This window comes from Anarhichas minor, unplaced genomic scaffold (assembly GCF_050575085.1).
Source record: "Anarhichas minor isolate MPS153535 unplaced genomic scaffold, ASM5057508v1 ptg000010l, whole genome shotgun sequence".
Classification (NCBI taxonomy): Eukaryota; Metazoa; Chordata; class Actinopteri; order Perciformes; family Anarhichadidae; genus Anarhichas; species Anarhichas minor.
Window position 1 is genome coordinate 8,214,842 of NW_027466456.1, and position 17,545 is coordinate 8,232,386.

Sequence of the window (17,545 nt, forward strand, 5' to 3'; positions counted from 1 at the left end):
ACCAAAGACTTTTATTTTATTTTTTCAGTACATGTTTATTATGCAAGTAATCAAACCAGTGGGAATCAGAAACACAGCAGCAAATGGTAGTAACATGCACACACACACACACACTTTCATTACTGTTGCAAGAAGAAGTTGGAGACGTTTCTAACCACGTTTGAGTCGTGCAAGTGCAGCTCTGATCCCACTGTCCTTCAGGTTTGAAACTCTCCATTTTCTGCTTGATTGATCCCACAGTCATAACACTGATCATGCACAGCATATTTCACTCTAGCATCTCCTAAAGTACTCCATCAAGGACCTTAACTTGGATGCAAAAACTAAGTATACTGACTTTTTCAATAACTACAATAATTTTATGCTACAGTCTCTCCCTATCTGAGTTGTGTTGTATTCCTACAGAAGCTTACCCTGCTGTGTGCGCTCCCATTCCCTACAGGGGGAGAAGCTAAGGAGGCATCACATGAGGGAGGTATGTGAGCACATGCTGGGTGGTATGATCATGCAGACATGACACGCTCAGCAAACATGGTCATTTGCCATCTTCCTTCCCACTGGTCTTCTTGTAGTGAATATTACTTTATGCTTATTGCGTATACTTACATATAACAACCATTTTCTGAAAAAGCAGGTGTAACTTGGGTTATGTTGTACGTTTACATTAGCAGAAAAAGGCTTTACCGCTGTTTACATATGACAGACTCTCTGCTATTCATTAACCAGTACATGTTTCTCTCACCAGTATGTTATCATTTGGAGGCGGCTGTGGAATGGTTTTACTGTCTTAGGTAGCTTCTGTTTATATACAGTATCTCTGATGCTTTTAATACAAGAAAGGAGGGGGAAAAAGCCACCTATTTGGAGCTTTATGACATGCTTTCGCCATCCTATTTCACTCTACTGGAGGAAGAAGGCTCTGCCAAGTTCCAGTTGTCGTGTAACTCTGGGGAAATGCAGCATTTCCTGAGGTGTGCCCTGTCTTCCTCACTTTGTCATCCTCATATCACTTCAATAGGCTTCCCTGGGTCCGTCACTTCCCTGATTGACCCGACTTTACATGGTTCTCTGCTCTGATTGGTTAATTATACCATCAATTCGTCCTGGTATGCGGTGAGTAAATCCAACTGTTCCCTCTAGATTTTCTTTGCCCAAATCTAAGACTTACTGGAGTTCCACTTAAAAGGGACACAAGAGTTATCTGAGTACTCAAATTCTCTCCCAAATTTAACTGGCTAGGTTTGGATTTCTTTCCACCACCGGGTTTGCTGCTAAACCTCCTGAGAGAGCACGGGGCTTCAGTCCAATGAGTGCGGATAGTCGCTGAGACGATAAGTTCACAGTATCAATTGAAAGAGCTCATTTCCAGTCCTGAAACTAACAATACGTCTTTGTGTTTCCTGTTTTTCTAGTCTGTGGTTGTGCACTGTGTAACGGACAGAAAGTTCCTATTACTGAGAGGACACCGGGTGAAACGGAGTCTCAATTTCTCCTCTTGTCTCACACATTTTAGTAGTAGTCTTCATAGTTCTTGGGGTTGAGGCAAAAGAGGATGGCGCCTCCAAAAGAGAAGATGGTGGATCCCCAGGCCAGACCGTAGCCCCAGTTAAACTCGTGGTACACCCTCAGACTGACCGTCTCTATGAACTTGATGGGGAAGAGGACCAAGCTGCACACCTGGAGCAACACTGCAGAGGAAAACAGGAAAGAGAGACTGTACTAATGTCAAGATGGTTATGGTAGATAGATATATAAAGATTAAAAACAATGACTGACCAGCTTACAAAAACTAAGGAGGTGTATACAGGGCACTCTGATGGCTACCAAAAGAACACTTTGTTCAAATAATGAAAGGTTTTTAGTGCCTTGCCCTTGGATCTTTCCCCTGATGGCTATAATGGATGTAGATTGTTTTGGAAGCTGGACAGTCATTGTTTTGTATATTTGGACTGTCCTTCAGCTCTTCCTCCTTGTTTTTTTTTTGGGGGGTTTTTTGCTACAGAATCTCTTTACGTACCTGCGGAGAACAGCATGACAGTCACTGGCTTGTAGCAGCGACTCCTGGAGCCAGAGCACAGGGAGATTAGCGCCACTTGGAAAGAGAACAGGATGAGGGCCGCCCCCCCCAACAGCAAGGCCAGTGTGACGATCTGCCAGTCTGAGACAAACGCACAGGGACAGAGAGGAGGGAGGAAAGGCATGAAATCACACTGAGATAGAGAGTGACACAGGTAGCTAAAAGGAGGTTACTCCGGAGAGCCATGTCTGCGCTGCTGACAGGAGGGAGGAGGGTGGATAGATGAGGAGAGATAGAAGGACAGAGTGGGTCACAAGCTGTGTTGCTACAGTTGCACTGCCATGCTCAATCTTACACAAGAGAAAAATGATTCCACCCTCTAACGTTTGTGGTGATTTACCACAGTGCAAACAGTGGTTTCGGAGGTTGAGACAACTCCTCGTGCATATTCTGAGAAGCTGCTGATGGCTCATCGTGTTTATATGTGAGCCACTGGGGATCCATAGCCAGTGGTAGAAGAAGAAGAATGTGAACCATGCAGCGAATAACCCCTCGAACCGAGCACAGCAGTTTCTGGCTGACAAGAAACAAACAGACGCACACATGCTTCGCTACGCATGGATATCAGCGGGTCCAGTAATGGATCCCGATGCAGCAGAAAGGCTTCTGTGAGGTGACTCGGATAATGAGTGTCCGTCCCTCCTGGCTGATGCCAGCTCAGCAGCATTCTCAGCATTTCATTCAGATTTACTCCAAAAACACTGAAGTGGAAATAACTGCAATTTCCCTTTCCTTTCTTTTCCTTGGAATGCCAAAGCAGAAACAAAAAAAGTAAACTAAATGGAAAAGTGTTTGTCAAAAAACAAACCTTACGATATAGATTTTAGTTTGCTTTGTGCAACAACAAAAAAATCACTTCAGGAGAAGAGTGTTGGAGAACTTTTTTTAGAGACTTAATTAGCTATGGGACTTAAACTGAGGATTGTTGAGAGACACACTATGTATTGTTGTTTAGAGATTAGGGGTCTCTTTCGTAGTTTTACTGTGTACTTGTGGAAACAGGAGGTCCATTTGTAAACAGGCAGAGGATATTATGATCAGGCATTTGATTACACAGGAGGAAATCATTTATAGTACAGTGGGTGGGGAAGAAATAACATCAAAGCATAAAGAGGATTGAGCCCTGCAATAGTGCATCAATATTACAATAGGTGTAGAAATGTAAAGATTGTAGTTTAGAGTATGTCTTGCCTTTTTTTTAGGTGAGTATACATTGTATTGTCTATTACGGAGCCCAGGAAGTAAAAATGATTAAGTGTTGCCAAGAATATTTCCTCTCTGTTGAGGCAGAAAATCATTAAAACATTCACCAGTGGATAGAAAGTGACGGGACATAAGCTGCTTAAAATACAGTTCCCACTCTTGTTGGAGGGTAACTTTATTCCAGGGGCCAAGAAGCTCAAATATAAACAAACATCAACTACCTCTGACTAAATATGGTTCAGGATTTAGAGTTTAAAAATGGGCCCTGTCACCACAGGATGTTGGAAAAAGCCCACAAAAAGCAGAGCACCCGCTCCCTCCAGCCTTCAGCTTGCACAACACGAGGCCCCCTTGAAGACCGACCCCTTGACTTTCTCTGCCACTGCCTCGCCGGTTTGCTCTCGGCGAAAGGGCCACAGTGACTTGACCTGTAGTTGTCGAAGCCTATCATTGGCGGGATATCTTCTCTCTGTCAGTTTGGTGCCTTCAGCCCAGCCAGCCTTATCAGTGCGCTCATGAAAACAGCAGGATGCAGAAAGTCATCTCATCTCAGATTTGGAACAGACACCGTACTCTGTGCAAGAAACAACGCCAGAGTCGGAGTGCTTAAAGGCTTTGACGAGCAGGAAGCGCCAAACTATTAATCTGAGCCCCGCATGATGACAGATGGAGAAGGAGATACAGTACATAAGATCCAATCAGAGCATTAATTATGGTCACTGCTTTAGTTTTAATCGAAAGAATCCTTCAGGGCCCAAAGTCTGTTTCTTTGTCTGAGACAGTGGTGGAAGATCTGTGTCACAATAGAGCCTCGAGTGTCTCTTGCTGTCACACGCACTCAGTCTCACTCTCAAGGCAGCCGGATGGAGAATATTAAGAAGCAGGAACATCTTCAACCAGAGGTCCCTGGTTCAAAACCCCAGTGTCCGTGAGCAAGAGGCTGACTCTTTACAAGCTTTACAAGCGCTCTGTATCCAACATTTTTGCCGTGACCTCCCTCAAAGACAACACAGCCACCCAAATACTGGCTCGATAAGGTATTACGTTATTAATATGCTTTGGCATCACTGCGTCTGACTGAGCCGGGCTCGCTAACACACTGGCTCCACATTTGTCGCTTCATCTCGCACCGACCTGGCATCCACACACACACACCGTGCACTTGCACGACCGTTCCACATTCCTAGCCCTGTAAAGTCAGTATCTTTTATACTTGACCTCTGACCCTCTGTCTAAGTGTGTATGTGTTAGAAAAAGTAACTGAAAGAGAGGAGTTTATATTTGTTTCTGTGTAGTTTAAACACTTCATGAGCGTGTAAGAAGGCAATATCTCATGTCTGCTTTTGTAATTCACACTGCATATTATTTTACCAGACACACACACACTATGCAAGCCTTGCAGAAAAAGCTCAAAACATCTGAGCGGCCAGCTGGTGTTTCAAACTAACAGGATTTATTTAATGCCCAGAGCATGACACTGAGGAAATATTGGGGGGCTGGTAAGGGGGGGGTAGAAACTGATTACTGGGATTCAAATCAATAAGCCTAGCCAAGCACGGGCCTGAGGAAATGGGCAGTTTGCTGTGTGCATTTACTGTGGTATGCTGCTGCTGAGAGCTGACACGGAGACTGCATGTCTTTATATGGCACCAAAGTGCACTTTGTCTGCGCTGACAGAGGAGAATCGGGGCCAATGTGACCCACAGTTACTCATCTCTCAGACAGAAAGAAAACATTTTGTCAGACTAACAAAAACACAATTCACCACTTGGCACACAGGAGGGGGTCAAACGCAGCAAAAAGTTAAATTTATATATAGGAACACACCGAAAAATAATGAAGGCAGCTGTATTCAGGAGTGTGGTGTGAAATAAATCAACAATTTTAAGAATAACATTTAGACAATGTTTGGAGGTCATGAAAAACCCCTTATCAGATAAATAAAACAATATTCAGTGCAAATCAGATTATAGTTAAGTTAGTAGTAGTGTTTGTACTGGACTGAATCATACTGTAAAGTGTTTATGTTATATTATCCACTTTACAATTCAGTTTAACCTACTGTATTACAGCAAAACCACAGACCTAAAAACATGCCAGTGGTGAATCATCTTCGATAAAAAAAATTAACATTACAAATTGCAGGGTTGCTGTAGTGGATCACATTCGATTTTCGTTGTAAGAACAAAGCATAAAGACATGTTTTCCTGATTGATTTTTGTTAATGCTGTTCATATGGTGACTTATTCTCAACCACCTTTGTATCCCTGAATGACCGGCTGTGATGGAAATATGAAATGCTTCCAGAAAACAACCTTCATGGGGGCCGCATAAAGAAGTTTCCTTAATCGAGGAAAATCAGCATTACTGGACTGCTTCTCTTGTTTCCCTGGTTACTAATCTCCAGGCATCTGGATCTCCAGGGAGTTCTCTGCTCTGAGTTGCCCTCACTCCTTGGCCGGTGAAGGAACCTACACAAAGGCTCATTTTGTGAGCAACAAAAGGCCAAATGAAACCCCAGCTGGTCCGCTCCTGGCCAGGCAAAATTCCCACATCATTCAGTAGCGCACTAGGCAAATGTTTTAGAAGAAAAGTTGACTAACCATCATAGAAAAACCCCCAAAAATGTCTCATTCATTAGACTTTTGACACTCAGGGATAAACTTTTTTTCAACACTTTTTTTTAAATTTCCCACTTGCAAGGCAGCAATGTGCTGCATTGTTCACGGTCGTATATAATGTAGAAAAGTTCTGCAGTTTTAAATTAACCAGGCAATAGCTAATTATAAAGTAATTAACATTTAGCACTCTCTTGGGTGATGTTTTATAATTCTCACCCACAGAACAGATTGGTTCAGCGGTGCACTGTCTGTGGGGACCCTTTGTTATCCCTGCGCGCTGTGCGTCTGACTGTCATTTGAATATATGAACGTGGGGGTCTATCTGTACCCCGAAATCGGCTTTTTCAAGAGTAAAACCTTCCTAAAACTACAACAGGACTGGTTTGAAACTTCAAAAACAACATGGTGGTGCATCACTCCATCAGCTACAATAAGTTCAGCGTGTAGGCGCATGAGCGTCTGTCTCACCGGTGGTCAGCGTGCTGTTGCAGGACCACTCCGCGGAGCTGACGGGCTTCCAGCAGGACATCCACATGGACAGGTAGTACTGGTCATCCGCCGTGACCCACGCCGGGCTCAACACGGCCCCGGCATCCAGGCACAGGGCAAGAAAGACGCACACCAGTCCCACCAACTTCAGGGGCGTCGACGCAGACACCCGGACCTCCTCTGTGCCGCTCACGGATGAAGCCATATCTAAAGTATCTTACTCATTTAAAAAAGAAGAAGAAGAAGAAGAAGTGTGTTTGGAGGCTGTTTCTGTTGTTCCTCAAATCCCCAAAATGAGCCAAGTTGAAGTTGTCCCCGTGCCCGTGTTTTGGGTAGCAGGATGGGGAGCTGCCGCTCACTCCGCGTCCCGAGTCCAGAGGACGCTGCTGCTGCTGTAGAGCCACCGCTCTGATGACGGGACTCAGCTGCAGACTTGTGAAATAACACAGTGCTGCACCTGCTGGGTCCTAGTGCCTAGATAGCGCTCTCTCTCTCTCTCACTCTGTCTCACTGTCTCTCTCTGTGTGCGTGTGTTAGTCCCTGTTAGTGCTCATATGCACTGATGTAAGAGTAAAAAAACAATGCACATTGAAAACAGAAGTCCGTTAGTTATGTGGCTTCCATTGATGATTGGTGGTGTATTTAAATTATGCTAATTGACAACCGTGATGGGATTCCACAACTTTCAACAAGACTCACTAGACTAGAATTTAACATAAATGTAAATGTTTACTGAATCCTCTTCTTTTCTCCCAACAGCATTTTAGCTTTAACTCATAGCAACATATACAACGTTTAAAACAGCAACATATACCGTTTTTTTTATGTGTGAATGAAGTGAAGTAGACAGCTTGATGGAAACGGGGGCACTAATATAGGTAACACTTCATATTGACCACAAACTGACTGGCATGTATGAAAGGATGCGTTTTTCTTTTAAATATATAAGTCACATTATAATCTGTTATTGACCACAATTACATGCACAGCCTATGCAAAACATCCAGGAACAGAAATCTGTTTCAAGACATGTCATTTCAATTTTTTCCTCATTTAATTTTACGTCTAATATGGGTAAACTTTTGTTTCGGTGGATTCACCTTTTAACTACGTCTCTGCTTTTCTCTTGCAACATGCTTTACATACTTCTCCCTCTCTCCTCTATCTCTTCAGGTTACACTTTGTTAAACATCCCATTTTTTCTATCACACACACACACACACACATTCTCACACACATTCTCACACACACTCACTCACACCCTGTGCTGAGGGAAGCTTACACAGCTCATTTTCTCTCCCTAATTGAACTTAGCTAATCCTTTGGCCTTAGGGAAGAATGCTGGAGTTAATTCATATTGATTAACTTACACACTCACACAGTGATATGCGTATATATATATATATATACACACACACACACATTTTTTAAAGCAAATTTTAAGCAAATTTACTTCATAGTTACATTTAAACAGAAATGCAACAGCAACATCTGTGTTAGACTCCTTGTTAATTACTGTAACTGTAAGTTAAAGTAAAAGGTTACCAGCTGTTTGAACCACTGAATATAAAATAATAGTTGTCATCTATTGCTTTATCTTAATATCTTAAGTTTTAGTGAACTAATGAGTTCAATTTGAGGAACCAAATACACTTGGATTACTTTTTTACACGGTTTACATTATGACGAAAATATCCCCTTCTCACTCTTTCACAGCAGTTTTGATGTTTTTGTGTGTGTGTCTTTGAGTTACAGGAGTGTAGGTCAACTGTTACTGGCGGCAAAGTCTTTCCACATCATTACTGTTGATTACAGATTGTAATCAGAGTTGGTGAGTAAAAACAGGAACACATGCACACACAGTCCTCTCATCAGTGTTAATATAACATTGCTGCTGTGGATGAACAGTTCACATATTTGATCACAATGCGTGACATACAAAATGTCACATTGAAAATCTTAAATTGACTAACATCACACTGCATAGAAAAAAAATTGATAATTGTTGTCTCTCCCTCTTCCATCAATAACTGGCCGGCAGTGCACTGCAGCGGATTACTTGATGTGGGGAAAAAGGAAAAAATGTGAGACTAATACCACCAATACATAATGTTTACTAATAGGGTACAATTCATTGGATAGGGTTTTTTTTTCTTAGTCTTCAATGCCATGAAAATGTCAATTGTTTTGAATAAATTGTTTATTTAAAGTTTATGAGACCGATATTGCATTCACAGTTTAAATGAATAGCTGACAGTAAAGAGTAACTTCTGAGGTTCACAAACCACTTGTAAAGGATCAACTCTTCCCATTTAATTTAAATTGTTAACCTTTCAATTTGGATTGAATTATTTGCGTTAATTAATATGCAGTCTATGATTATCACCTTATGTTGAGGCACTAAAATGACTACTACTAGGATAGTTTGGATCCCGTTAAGCTAGCATATTATTTATTGAGTTATTTTGCACTATGAAGTTATAATTTGAGTAATTATTATGGTCAGTTTAGTCGGTGTTGATCTCTGGATCTCTGTCCCTTTAACTCAGGAGGAAGAGGCTGCTGGAGGCAAACAGAGATGTGCGCATGCGCACCGTGCTTAGCAACATTCTGGGGCAGCAGAGGTATAACGAGGGATCGTTTATGCGCATTTTTGGGACGAAAAGAGGTGAGCTGAATTTATAAAGTTAATTTACACACCAACAGACGGCTTCGACATGAAGTAAAAACCTGTGGTATTCATCGGAGGCCCTTCTTTCGACCACTGTGTCAGTTTGAATCATGTGTCGCTCGTTAACGTTAAATCGCATCCGACTCTGGAGACGCACTGGTCCTACAAATCAGCCCCGCTTGTCAGTACACGGAGCGCTAACCAGCTCCACGCGAGGCTAACAGCGCTGTTTATACGCTCGAGAATAGACCGTTAGCTTCCGCAATTAAGCTTTAGCTGACATTTTTCTAGCTTGCACTGGTTGTCCCGCTGTCTCTCTTGTGATTCGTGTATCGGGGCGGAGGCGCTTTGTGTGTGTGTGTGTGTGTGTGTGTCCGCCGCTGGTGATCTATTTCGGGGAGCTTATGAGCAGGATTCCCGTAACGGTAACAACTGGCCAGCAGCCGCCATTGGTTACTGTCACTTTGGTCAAGGATGTATCATACTCAACACGCCCTTTAACGTGTAGCTGTTATGTTCTTACGCTTTAATTCTGTCATAATTGTGTCTTAATCATCCCAAAGAATATAGGTATTTTCACACCTTGGTGCTACTGTTATGTCCTCGTGTCCTTAATAAATCAACTTTTTTTTTTTATTAAAGGAATCTCCCTAATGTGAGCAATGTTATGAGTGATCAGGCAAAAAGAGATGTTCTCCCCTGTAATTGCATGAGAGGGAGTCTTGGTTAATTATTGTCTGACTTGTATTAGCAGGTTCAGAGCTGCACATTGATTCACCCCAAACAGACTCGCAGGAATCATGGGGAGTGGTAAGTTTATTGACACTATACTTGTGATTTTACCCCACAGGCAGAGAAGTTCACATGACCTATTACTATTGCTTTCCTCCTCCAATTTCTTGTTTTATTCTGTCCTATTGTGTCATTGGAAAGTGACTATTTAGTTGTTGTTTTTCTATTGTCTTTAGTACACAATTCCCATTCTTTCCTAAGGGAATTTCCTGTTTTCCGCCTTTTTGTCCATTATTTCTTCCAGCTTTTCAAGTCGTGTGCTGATCACATCCCTGAACTTTAAACTGAATTGCTTAATTCGGTTAGTTAGTTCATTAATTCGGTAGCACATCAGAGATTCCCATGTTGTGACATCTTGTGCACAATTCTTTTTGAGAGTTTATGTTCTTGTCCTGGATGTGTGAAACAGAGGGCCACTCTGTCTCTCTCAGTTCATCCCTCTAGTTTGTCTTATGTAGCCCAAAGATGAATGCCTTAATCAAAGGAGCTTTTGTTTTTATGCAGAAATGTGGGCACTGGGCAGCGCTCGGATCTGCTCCACTGCCTTTGTTTCAGTCGCCACCTCTCTCTCTCTCTTCCCTTTTTTGCGTTTTTTGGCATCGCCGTCCTTTTTTCCTACTTGTGCGTCTCTCCTCTCTATTTCAACACACTCTCTTTTTGCTTAAATTGTCCCCCCTTCCCTTCATCCCCCACACTGTTCTGCTTACTGTCTCACCCCTACTTTCCTCTTTTCATCTTTTTATTTTCTTGTCTCTGCTTGTGATTTTGTTTTCTCACACATCTTTAAATCGTACATCCTCTCCTCTTCTCTGCCCTTGTCTTTGTCTCCCCCCCCCTCCCCTCCACTCCTCTCCTGTCGCTCGCCTCTCAGTGTTCCTGCCGGCGGACGCGGCCCACTCAGTGCTGCGCCGGCTGCGCAGGGCCAACTTCTTGCTGGAGGAGATGAAGCAGGGTGACATTCAGAGGGAGTGCCGCGAGGAGATCTGCACCTATGAGGAGGCCCGCGAGGCTTTCGAGAACGACGAAAAGACGGTGAGGGGATGAGAGACTCATCGCATCAGACCTACAATCCCTGTGATAAATACACACAGGAACAGAAAAGTAGAACACACAGTGTGTATGGCTACATGTGGACGCACACATAAACCACATAAAGGGATAGATTGTTTTAGCAGTAGGTCATTTGAGTTACTCACCAGTTGTAATGTCTATACAGGGATATTAGCCCCAGTGGGCATTCATGTGTTCAGTGACTGGTTAGACGAGAATTTACCACACCTCATGGGATCATTAATCAAAAATAAGCAGCAACAACACCATACGCAAACAAACACAATTGGTAGAAAATCTTTTGAACACAGGACTCCCAGCTAGAGCTAAAAGCCACAAATCAATATTACTACTGCTGTGTAACTCATACCTGCCGCCCCATGTAAAAGAATCCAAAATATCCCTTTTAAAGTGCTATTTTGTAGGCTTCATGTGTCCAGTAATGAAATCCTACGCCAAGAGTGGTAGCTTGTGGAATGTGTCTGTTTTTTCAGGAAGTGATGATTATCAGCAGGAAGAACCACCGAGTCCATGCTGGAGAGGGATGCATATTTGTAAAACTATTGTGAGAGGCCAGAGAGCAAATGCACAATCACGTGGTCGCTTTTTGTTCGGGTGTTGTTGTCTACTGCCTTTTGTGTTGCAGTAATCCAGATAGAAAGTATTCAAAGGGTGGACATTGTGTGTACTGTGTACACACTGTGTTTTGGAAATAGTTCCGTGCCACCATGTTAACACTGTCGCGTGTATGAGTGAGTCTTATCTTAAAGATTATATTTTTTGATCTTGTATTGATTTTTGACAACATGTGTGTCTATTTTGTTTTGTTTTTTGCTGCAGAGACGGTTCTGGGAAGAATATGTGCGTGAGAGCAGTCCATCCGGAGGGCTGGAGACGGTGGTGGGAGGAGTCCACTCTCTGTACTTGATCGTGCCGTTGCTGCTGGTCGTGCTCATCATCGCCGCCGTAGCCGTCACTGTGTGGCGCTGCCACTCCCGCAAGCGCTCGCAGCGCAGCCCCAACCTGGGCCACTCTCATCACGACCACGTCTTGTCAGTGGTCTCTATGGACCATTGGGGGAGGGATTACCACCACGGGGACCAATCAGAACTCAGCGTCCACAGCAGCCCGGCTTATCCGGGCTCAGAGCTCACATCGGGGAGAGGAAGCGCTGGAGACCCGCCACCCTCTTACGAGGAGGCTGTGGGCCATTCAGACGTCCAAATAGAGACAGAGCCACCCCCACAGTATGAGGATATAGTCAACACCAGCGCTTCTGGTGGTCATGCGAAGTAAACCTGCCTCTCACTACCACCCCAACAAAAGCCCGAACCTCCACTAAGACCATCCGATCATTTAGCAGCATCACTATTGTGGTATCACGAGCCTTCCTCATTCAACACATACAGAAACACTTTTTACTCTCTGGTCAATGGACTAATGCAATGTTTGCCGGACCCAGCGCTGTTGAAATTTGCACTAACTTTTCATCAATGAGGTGAAGTGATAGCAGGAAGGATATATTGCAATAACCAAAACCTACCAGCTCTGTTGATCTTCCTCAAGTTGCATCTACGCTGTCACACTGTAGCAAACGATTGGACTCAGCAGGCGTAACAAATGTTGCACGTGGCGTGAAGAAACGAGGGTTCTGGTTGCCACGATGGAGGACTATTCCAAAAGTGGATGTGAGGGTTGGATCCGTGCTTTTTTGAAGGTTGTTGCCAATTTCTGAGGCTTAAGTGGCCTGTAGCAGATATTTAGATAAAACTATTCAAATGTACCTATTTGTTTATTGTGTATATTCCAGACTTGGCAAGAATATTGCTTTGCGAGATTCAGAAACAGCATTTAGACCACAAACCAGCAATTCCAGGGAAACCCAGACAACATTGCATGAAGCGATTGTTGACCACCATGAGCGGAAAGAGGAAAACATGCTCAAAATCAAGCTTGTGATTTATGTCTAACCTAGAGATGGGCGGATGATACTGAAGAGCAATTTCAATACATTGGATCCAAGCTTGTGACTCATGACGTTCAAAGCTTCAAACTACCCCGATGCTCCAGAAAACGAATTTTCAATTTGACAGTTTAGCAGCTGAACTGTGTTACTCTGCTCAGAAGAGAGGGGCATAACTGAGAAATGTGGCACCGTACACTAGAAGGACGTCATCACTTGTATGAGAGCATTTCCATCTAAATACCTAGTAATAATGTAAAAAGGCTAATGGGCCAATTTAATGAAGATCAGTCTCTAAACACAACACATTGTGATTTATGAAAGTTCAGATAAATATCAACCATGAAGTAAACACATGAGCCCGCATTGGACACCTAGAGTACACTAATGAGGCGCATTTATATTTTATGTCAACAACATACTTTACATCTAGGATTGTTGGACAATACATTTATTTATTAGTTAACTGTAACACGCTCATTGGCTGCAATGTTATCTAAAAGTGCTTGTTTTTGTCACTGACCGGTTGTGATTGTTACTTGAAGTGTCTGACATATTGGAAAGAGGCTCATTGAGGCTCATTGAGTGCCAGCCGGGCAGAGTTTGTTGTTTTGGAGTTCACAAAGAGTAGCTTAGTGAAATCCAAAAGACTTTCAATGTCATGTCTGGATATTTAGGTGATTTTGACAATGTGGAGGAGGTCTTTGAATTTGAGAGAGGGACAACAGGCAGAGGAGTGTGAACCAGCTGGTGTTGTTCTGTGACCCTTTGCCCACAGGGGAAGAATGCTGTAAAGAGAGACCTGTTGCTGCCCGACATTCAGAACAAGACTTTGACCGGATAACAAACAGACCCGGATCAAGCGAAAGATTAAGAAATACATTTGTATTCTCTATACACTATATACAATATGATAATCTGAGCCTGTCAGTGGCAAAAACAAGCACTTTTACACGTTACAAGCTTTGAATCTTTATTAGGCTCCACCCACCCATCTCTAGTCTAACCTGTGAGCAAACGGTTATCTACTCACACCAAGCTGACGCAGAGCATGCCACTGTACTTTCATCCCACCAGCTAACTTGAGTCCAATATATACTCGTTAACTCTGGTTTGGTGACTGACTAATGAGAGATAATCTGGGTCTTTAGCTTGCTAAATACAAAAAACATCTGACTTTTTGGCGGTTTTGTGCAGGGTAGTAGTGGTGCTGGGCTTGTTGACTGTAAATAGTAAATACAATTTAATGTTTTATTATGGGGGTCAAAGGGAGCATTGAGACCCAAGCATTTAGTAAGTGATCAGGTGGAACCAAACTGTACAGCTGCAAAGTTGGGTGTTAATTGACTTTTCCACATTACAATCTGTAATTTGATTTATTTTTGATATCAATAATATCACTCAACGCAGGTTTAAATAGTCAAGTTGCCAAACTAATGCATCGGTCCAACTTCAGTATACACTTGTGAATGTTTTTTGAGTTTAATATTTAAGATAAGACCAGCAGTAAAGTGCGGGGGGGCTGAAATGTGATTTGTGTAAATGTGTCCTATGTGCTTATATTTTGGTCATGCATGTAGCTTAGTCTGTACACCTGAGGTTGGATCTGGCTCTGCACTGTTGGTTGATGGCCAGTGCTTGCTGGCCACGTGTCCTGCTGGGCTGCTTTTACTGTGAAAATCTCTCCCTATTCTTTCCCTTAATGCAAGTGTGACCGTGTTGGAAATGACTACAGAGTCTTCTGCTGTGCCACTGTCACTAAAAGCGCACTGAGTGAATAGATGTAAGTTGCGGAGTGACTTGCACAGGGATGTGGGACAGGAAGCCATAGAAACACAAGCTTTGGGGAAAAGGGGGAGATTCTGTATTTAACAACACTATGGACAGAGTTCAAGTTTAGCATGTGTTATGTACCTGTATATGAATATGTATAGTCTTTACGTGTGAAAGTAAGATACAGTGAGATTGTTTTTTTTTTTTTTTACTGCATAGGTGTGCAGCAGATGCATTGCCATTAGTTTAATAGTATACAGCAGGATGTGGATAAATGAAGGCACTTTGTGTTGAAGCGTGACTTGTTAGATGGAAACTAGGACAGTCTGGTTTGACGTCTGTAGCTTCACTCTCAGCCATTACGATGTCACTGTAAACCTAAAAAAAAAGTGCTCATGCTCTATATGCAATTTTTCCTGCATACACTCTAAAAACCAAAAAAATATCTGTCTGATGTTCACAGATCTCCTGTTCACACCTCACAGGTGAGCACTGATTATTGTACTTTGTGAGTTGACCTGTGAACCTCAGCACTATGACGTTGAGCGGAGTTGTGCTGGTTCGGTCAGCCGTTGTGCTGTTACTTGCAGAGCTCTTTTTTTTTTTTTTTTTACAATGCCTTACAAAATGTTATATAACACAAAATGCAAGATAACTTGTTATAAATCCTTTATGTGCAGAAGCTTGAATTAATTTGTAATAAAAGTGCTACATGTTACCTTCATTCCATTCGGTGTCGTATGAATGCGTTTTGTGCGTTTAAACTTCCCCTGCTCGACTCACCCAAAGATCCACAGGATGTTAAGAGTATAAACACTGAATGAATCGATTCAGTGACAATTTAGGCCCTTAAAATAGTCTTGAATGTCAATTTCAAGGTAGTACATTTTGTAGCTTGTTTTCATTTTGTAACTGTCCAAAAAGTTTGTTTGCTGAGGTTTGCGTTTAATCGTGTAGGCACGTACTGATTTTATGTGTAGTTTATTTATGGAATCCTGAGAGATTTGGCATCATCTGAAAAGGAAAACCGTACTTTACGATGACATTTTTAATGACATGACTTTTTTTTTAGGACAGTATATTATAACATATTTTATGACATAGTTTACCCTGACTTTTTCATGACATTTTTGTCACTTTTCATGACATACTATTCTAAAGCATTTTTTATGACAGTGTGCTTCAACTTTCTTTACATTTTCTCTTGCATGCTATACTGTAACTTTTATTACGAGATTTATATTTTATACTGTTGGATTATTTTCACTTCTTTAAATTCATGATTGCTTTTTCGATAGCATGACCTTTTTTTCGACATATGTTTTGACTATTTTATGGCATTTTTTCAGCATACTATGATTTATTTTCGACGTTAATTAATTATTAATTTTGACATACTATGACTTTCTTGCCAACTTTGTTTTCAACATACTATACTATGACTTCTTTTTGACAAAAAGAAACAATGGCTTCATTTGAGATACTTTTCCTTGGCTTTTTTTCGACATACTATAGCATGACCATTTTGTGGCTTAAAGAAATGATTTCTTTTTTATGACATAGTAAACCAAGACTTTTTCATAATATATTATACTGTGGCTTCTTTGTGACATTTCTTTACAACGTACTATACTCTTCTTTTTTGACATTTGTTACCTTACATTTTGCTTAATAAACAAATACCTTTTTTCAACATATTTGACAAACTATAGCATTACCTTTTTTTGGCATAAAAATGTTTTCAATGACTTTTTTTTTACATACTATACTATTGCTTTTTTGGACACAAAAGCATGACCCTTTATTGATGACCCAAACAATTACCTAACATACTATTTCATGGCATATTTTTCAACATACTGTTCTGTGACTTTTTCATGATATTCTGTACTTTAACATTTTATTTCATACTGTACTTAACATATGACATAATTTACTCTGACTTTTATACAGCGACATGGTTCATGTCATGTTATAATTTGAGGATGTACTAAAGAAGTTCAACCTGCCAAAGACAATGATAGTGCACTTCTGCACCGCCATCTCTGAGTCCCACCTCATCTCCTCCATCACCATCTGCACCGCTGAAGCCACTGCCAAGGACCATGGCAGACCGTGGAGTACCTTTCGCTCTGCTGAGAACGTGTTTGGCTGCAATCTGCACTACTTGAACGCCTCCAGAACCCTGACAGGGGCAAGAAAGATTGGAACTGACCCAGCTCACATTCGACCAAATCTGTTTCAGTCTCTTCCCTCCGGCAGGATGCTGCAGTCCTTTAGGATCAGAACCTCACGACACAAAAACTGTTTCCTCCCAACTACAGTGGGGCTCGTCAGCAAGGCCCGGAACCCCCACTGACTCGGACGCTGACATCCTCAGGACAGCTACATGCATTATTTTAACAAACTCTTATATCATTTGTTTATCCTATTCTATAGTGAACTTTGAATTTTTATTATGGATTATGTATTGCTACTATTGACAGGTAACTCACCTCAGGGGAAACACAGCGATCCTCGCAACAGAACTGGTGCAGTCTACACTCGTATCCCAATGCATAAGGTGTAAGGGCCTCACCACAGGTGCCTAGCCTCCCAACAATGGCACTCTACTTCTCCTAAAGAAACAAACCCAGTTGGTTTAACAATGTAAATCGAGCAACAAAAAAATAACAAAACAAAGAAGGCAAAACAGCAGCAGGTGAACCTACAAAGGAAAAACAGGGATTAGCACCATGCTGACGAATAATACTATACAAGAGCTTTTTATGACTTTTTTTAATGGCATACTATTCTTTGATTTGTTTTAACTTTTATGACATTTTCATGATATCCATCATATATAAAAACACGATACACTGCTGAGCTTTGGTCAGTTTCTCGATTGTAAATCGTGAAGATTCAAA

The 17,545-nt window shown here is 41.9% G+C and overlaps 2 protein-coding genes across 5 annotated transcripts; one reads left to right on the top strand and one right to left on the bottom strand.

Moving 5' to 3' along the window:
• Positions 1–9: 9 nt before the first annotated feature.
• tmem47 (transmembrane protein 47) lies at positions 10–6,818 on the bottom strand. 2 transcript variants are annotated; one of them, XM_076088001.1, is made up of 3 exons: positions 6,370–6,812; positions 2,018–2,158; positions 10–1,688 (listed from the first exon to the last, which is right to left on the bottom strand). In XM_076088001.1, the coding sequence occupies exons 1-3, from the start codon at positions 6,593–6,595 to the stop codon at positions 1,510–1,512; spliced, it is 546 nt and encodes a 181-aa protein (XP_075944116.1). In that variant the 5' UTR covers positions 6,596–6,812; the 3' UTR covers positions 10–1,509. The 2 variants fall into 2 exon arrangements, with proteins under 2 accessions (XP_075944116.1, XP_075944117.1); XM_076088002.1 differs by having other exon boundaries at positions 1,509–1,714; positions 6,370–6,818.
• A 2,121-nt stretch (positions 6,819–8,939) lies between these two features.
• On the top strand, positions 8,940–15,363 carry prrg1 (proline rich Gla (G-carboxyglutamic acid) 1). 3 transcript variants are annotated; one of them, XM_076088018.1, is made up of 4 exons: positions 8,940–9,058; positions 9,813–9,871; positions 10,725–10,885; positions 11,744–15,363. In XM_076088018.1, exons 2-4 carry the CDS (start codon positions 9,862–9,864, stop codon positions 12,197–12,199), a joined length of 627 nt encoding a protein of 208 aa, XP_075944133.1. In that variant the 5' UTR covers positions 8,940–9,058; positions 9,813–9,861; the 3' UTR covers positions 12,200–15,363. The 3 variants fall into 3 exon arrangements, with proteins under 3 accessions (XP_075944133.1, XP_075944134.1, XP_075944135.1); XM_076088019.1 differs by having other exon boundaries at positions 8,967–9,058; positions 9,816–9,871; XM_076088020.1 differs by lacking the exons at positions 8,940–9,058; positions 9,813–9,871; positions 10,725–10,885 and adding an exon at positions 10,913–11,468.
• The last annotated feature ends 2,182 nt before the right edge of the window (positions 15,364–17,545 follow it).

Bases quoted from the DNA above. Each gene is read 5' to 3' on its own strand.
- tmem47 (XM_076088001.1), bottom strand. From the start codon at position 6,595: ATGGCTTCATCCGTGAGCGGCACAGAGGAGGTCCGGGTGTCTGCGTCG. The intron at 2,159-6,369 runs GTGAGACAGACG...CGTTTGTCTCAG, and splicing joins CAACAGCACGCTGACCACCG to ACTGGCAGATCGTCACACTG. The intron at 1,689-2,017 runs GTACGTAAAGAG...TTTCCTCTGCAG, and splicing joins TGTCATGCTGTTCTCCGCAG to TGTTGCTCCAGGTGTGCAGC.
- prrg1 (XM_076088018.1), top strand. The intron at 10,886-11,743 runs GTGAGGGGATGA...TTTTTGCTGCAG, and splicing joins TCGAGAACGACGAAAAGACG to AGACGGTTCTGGGAAGAATA.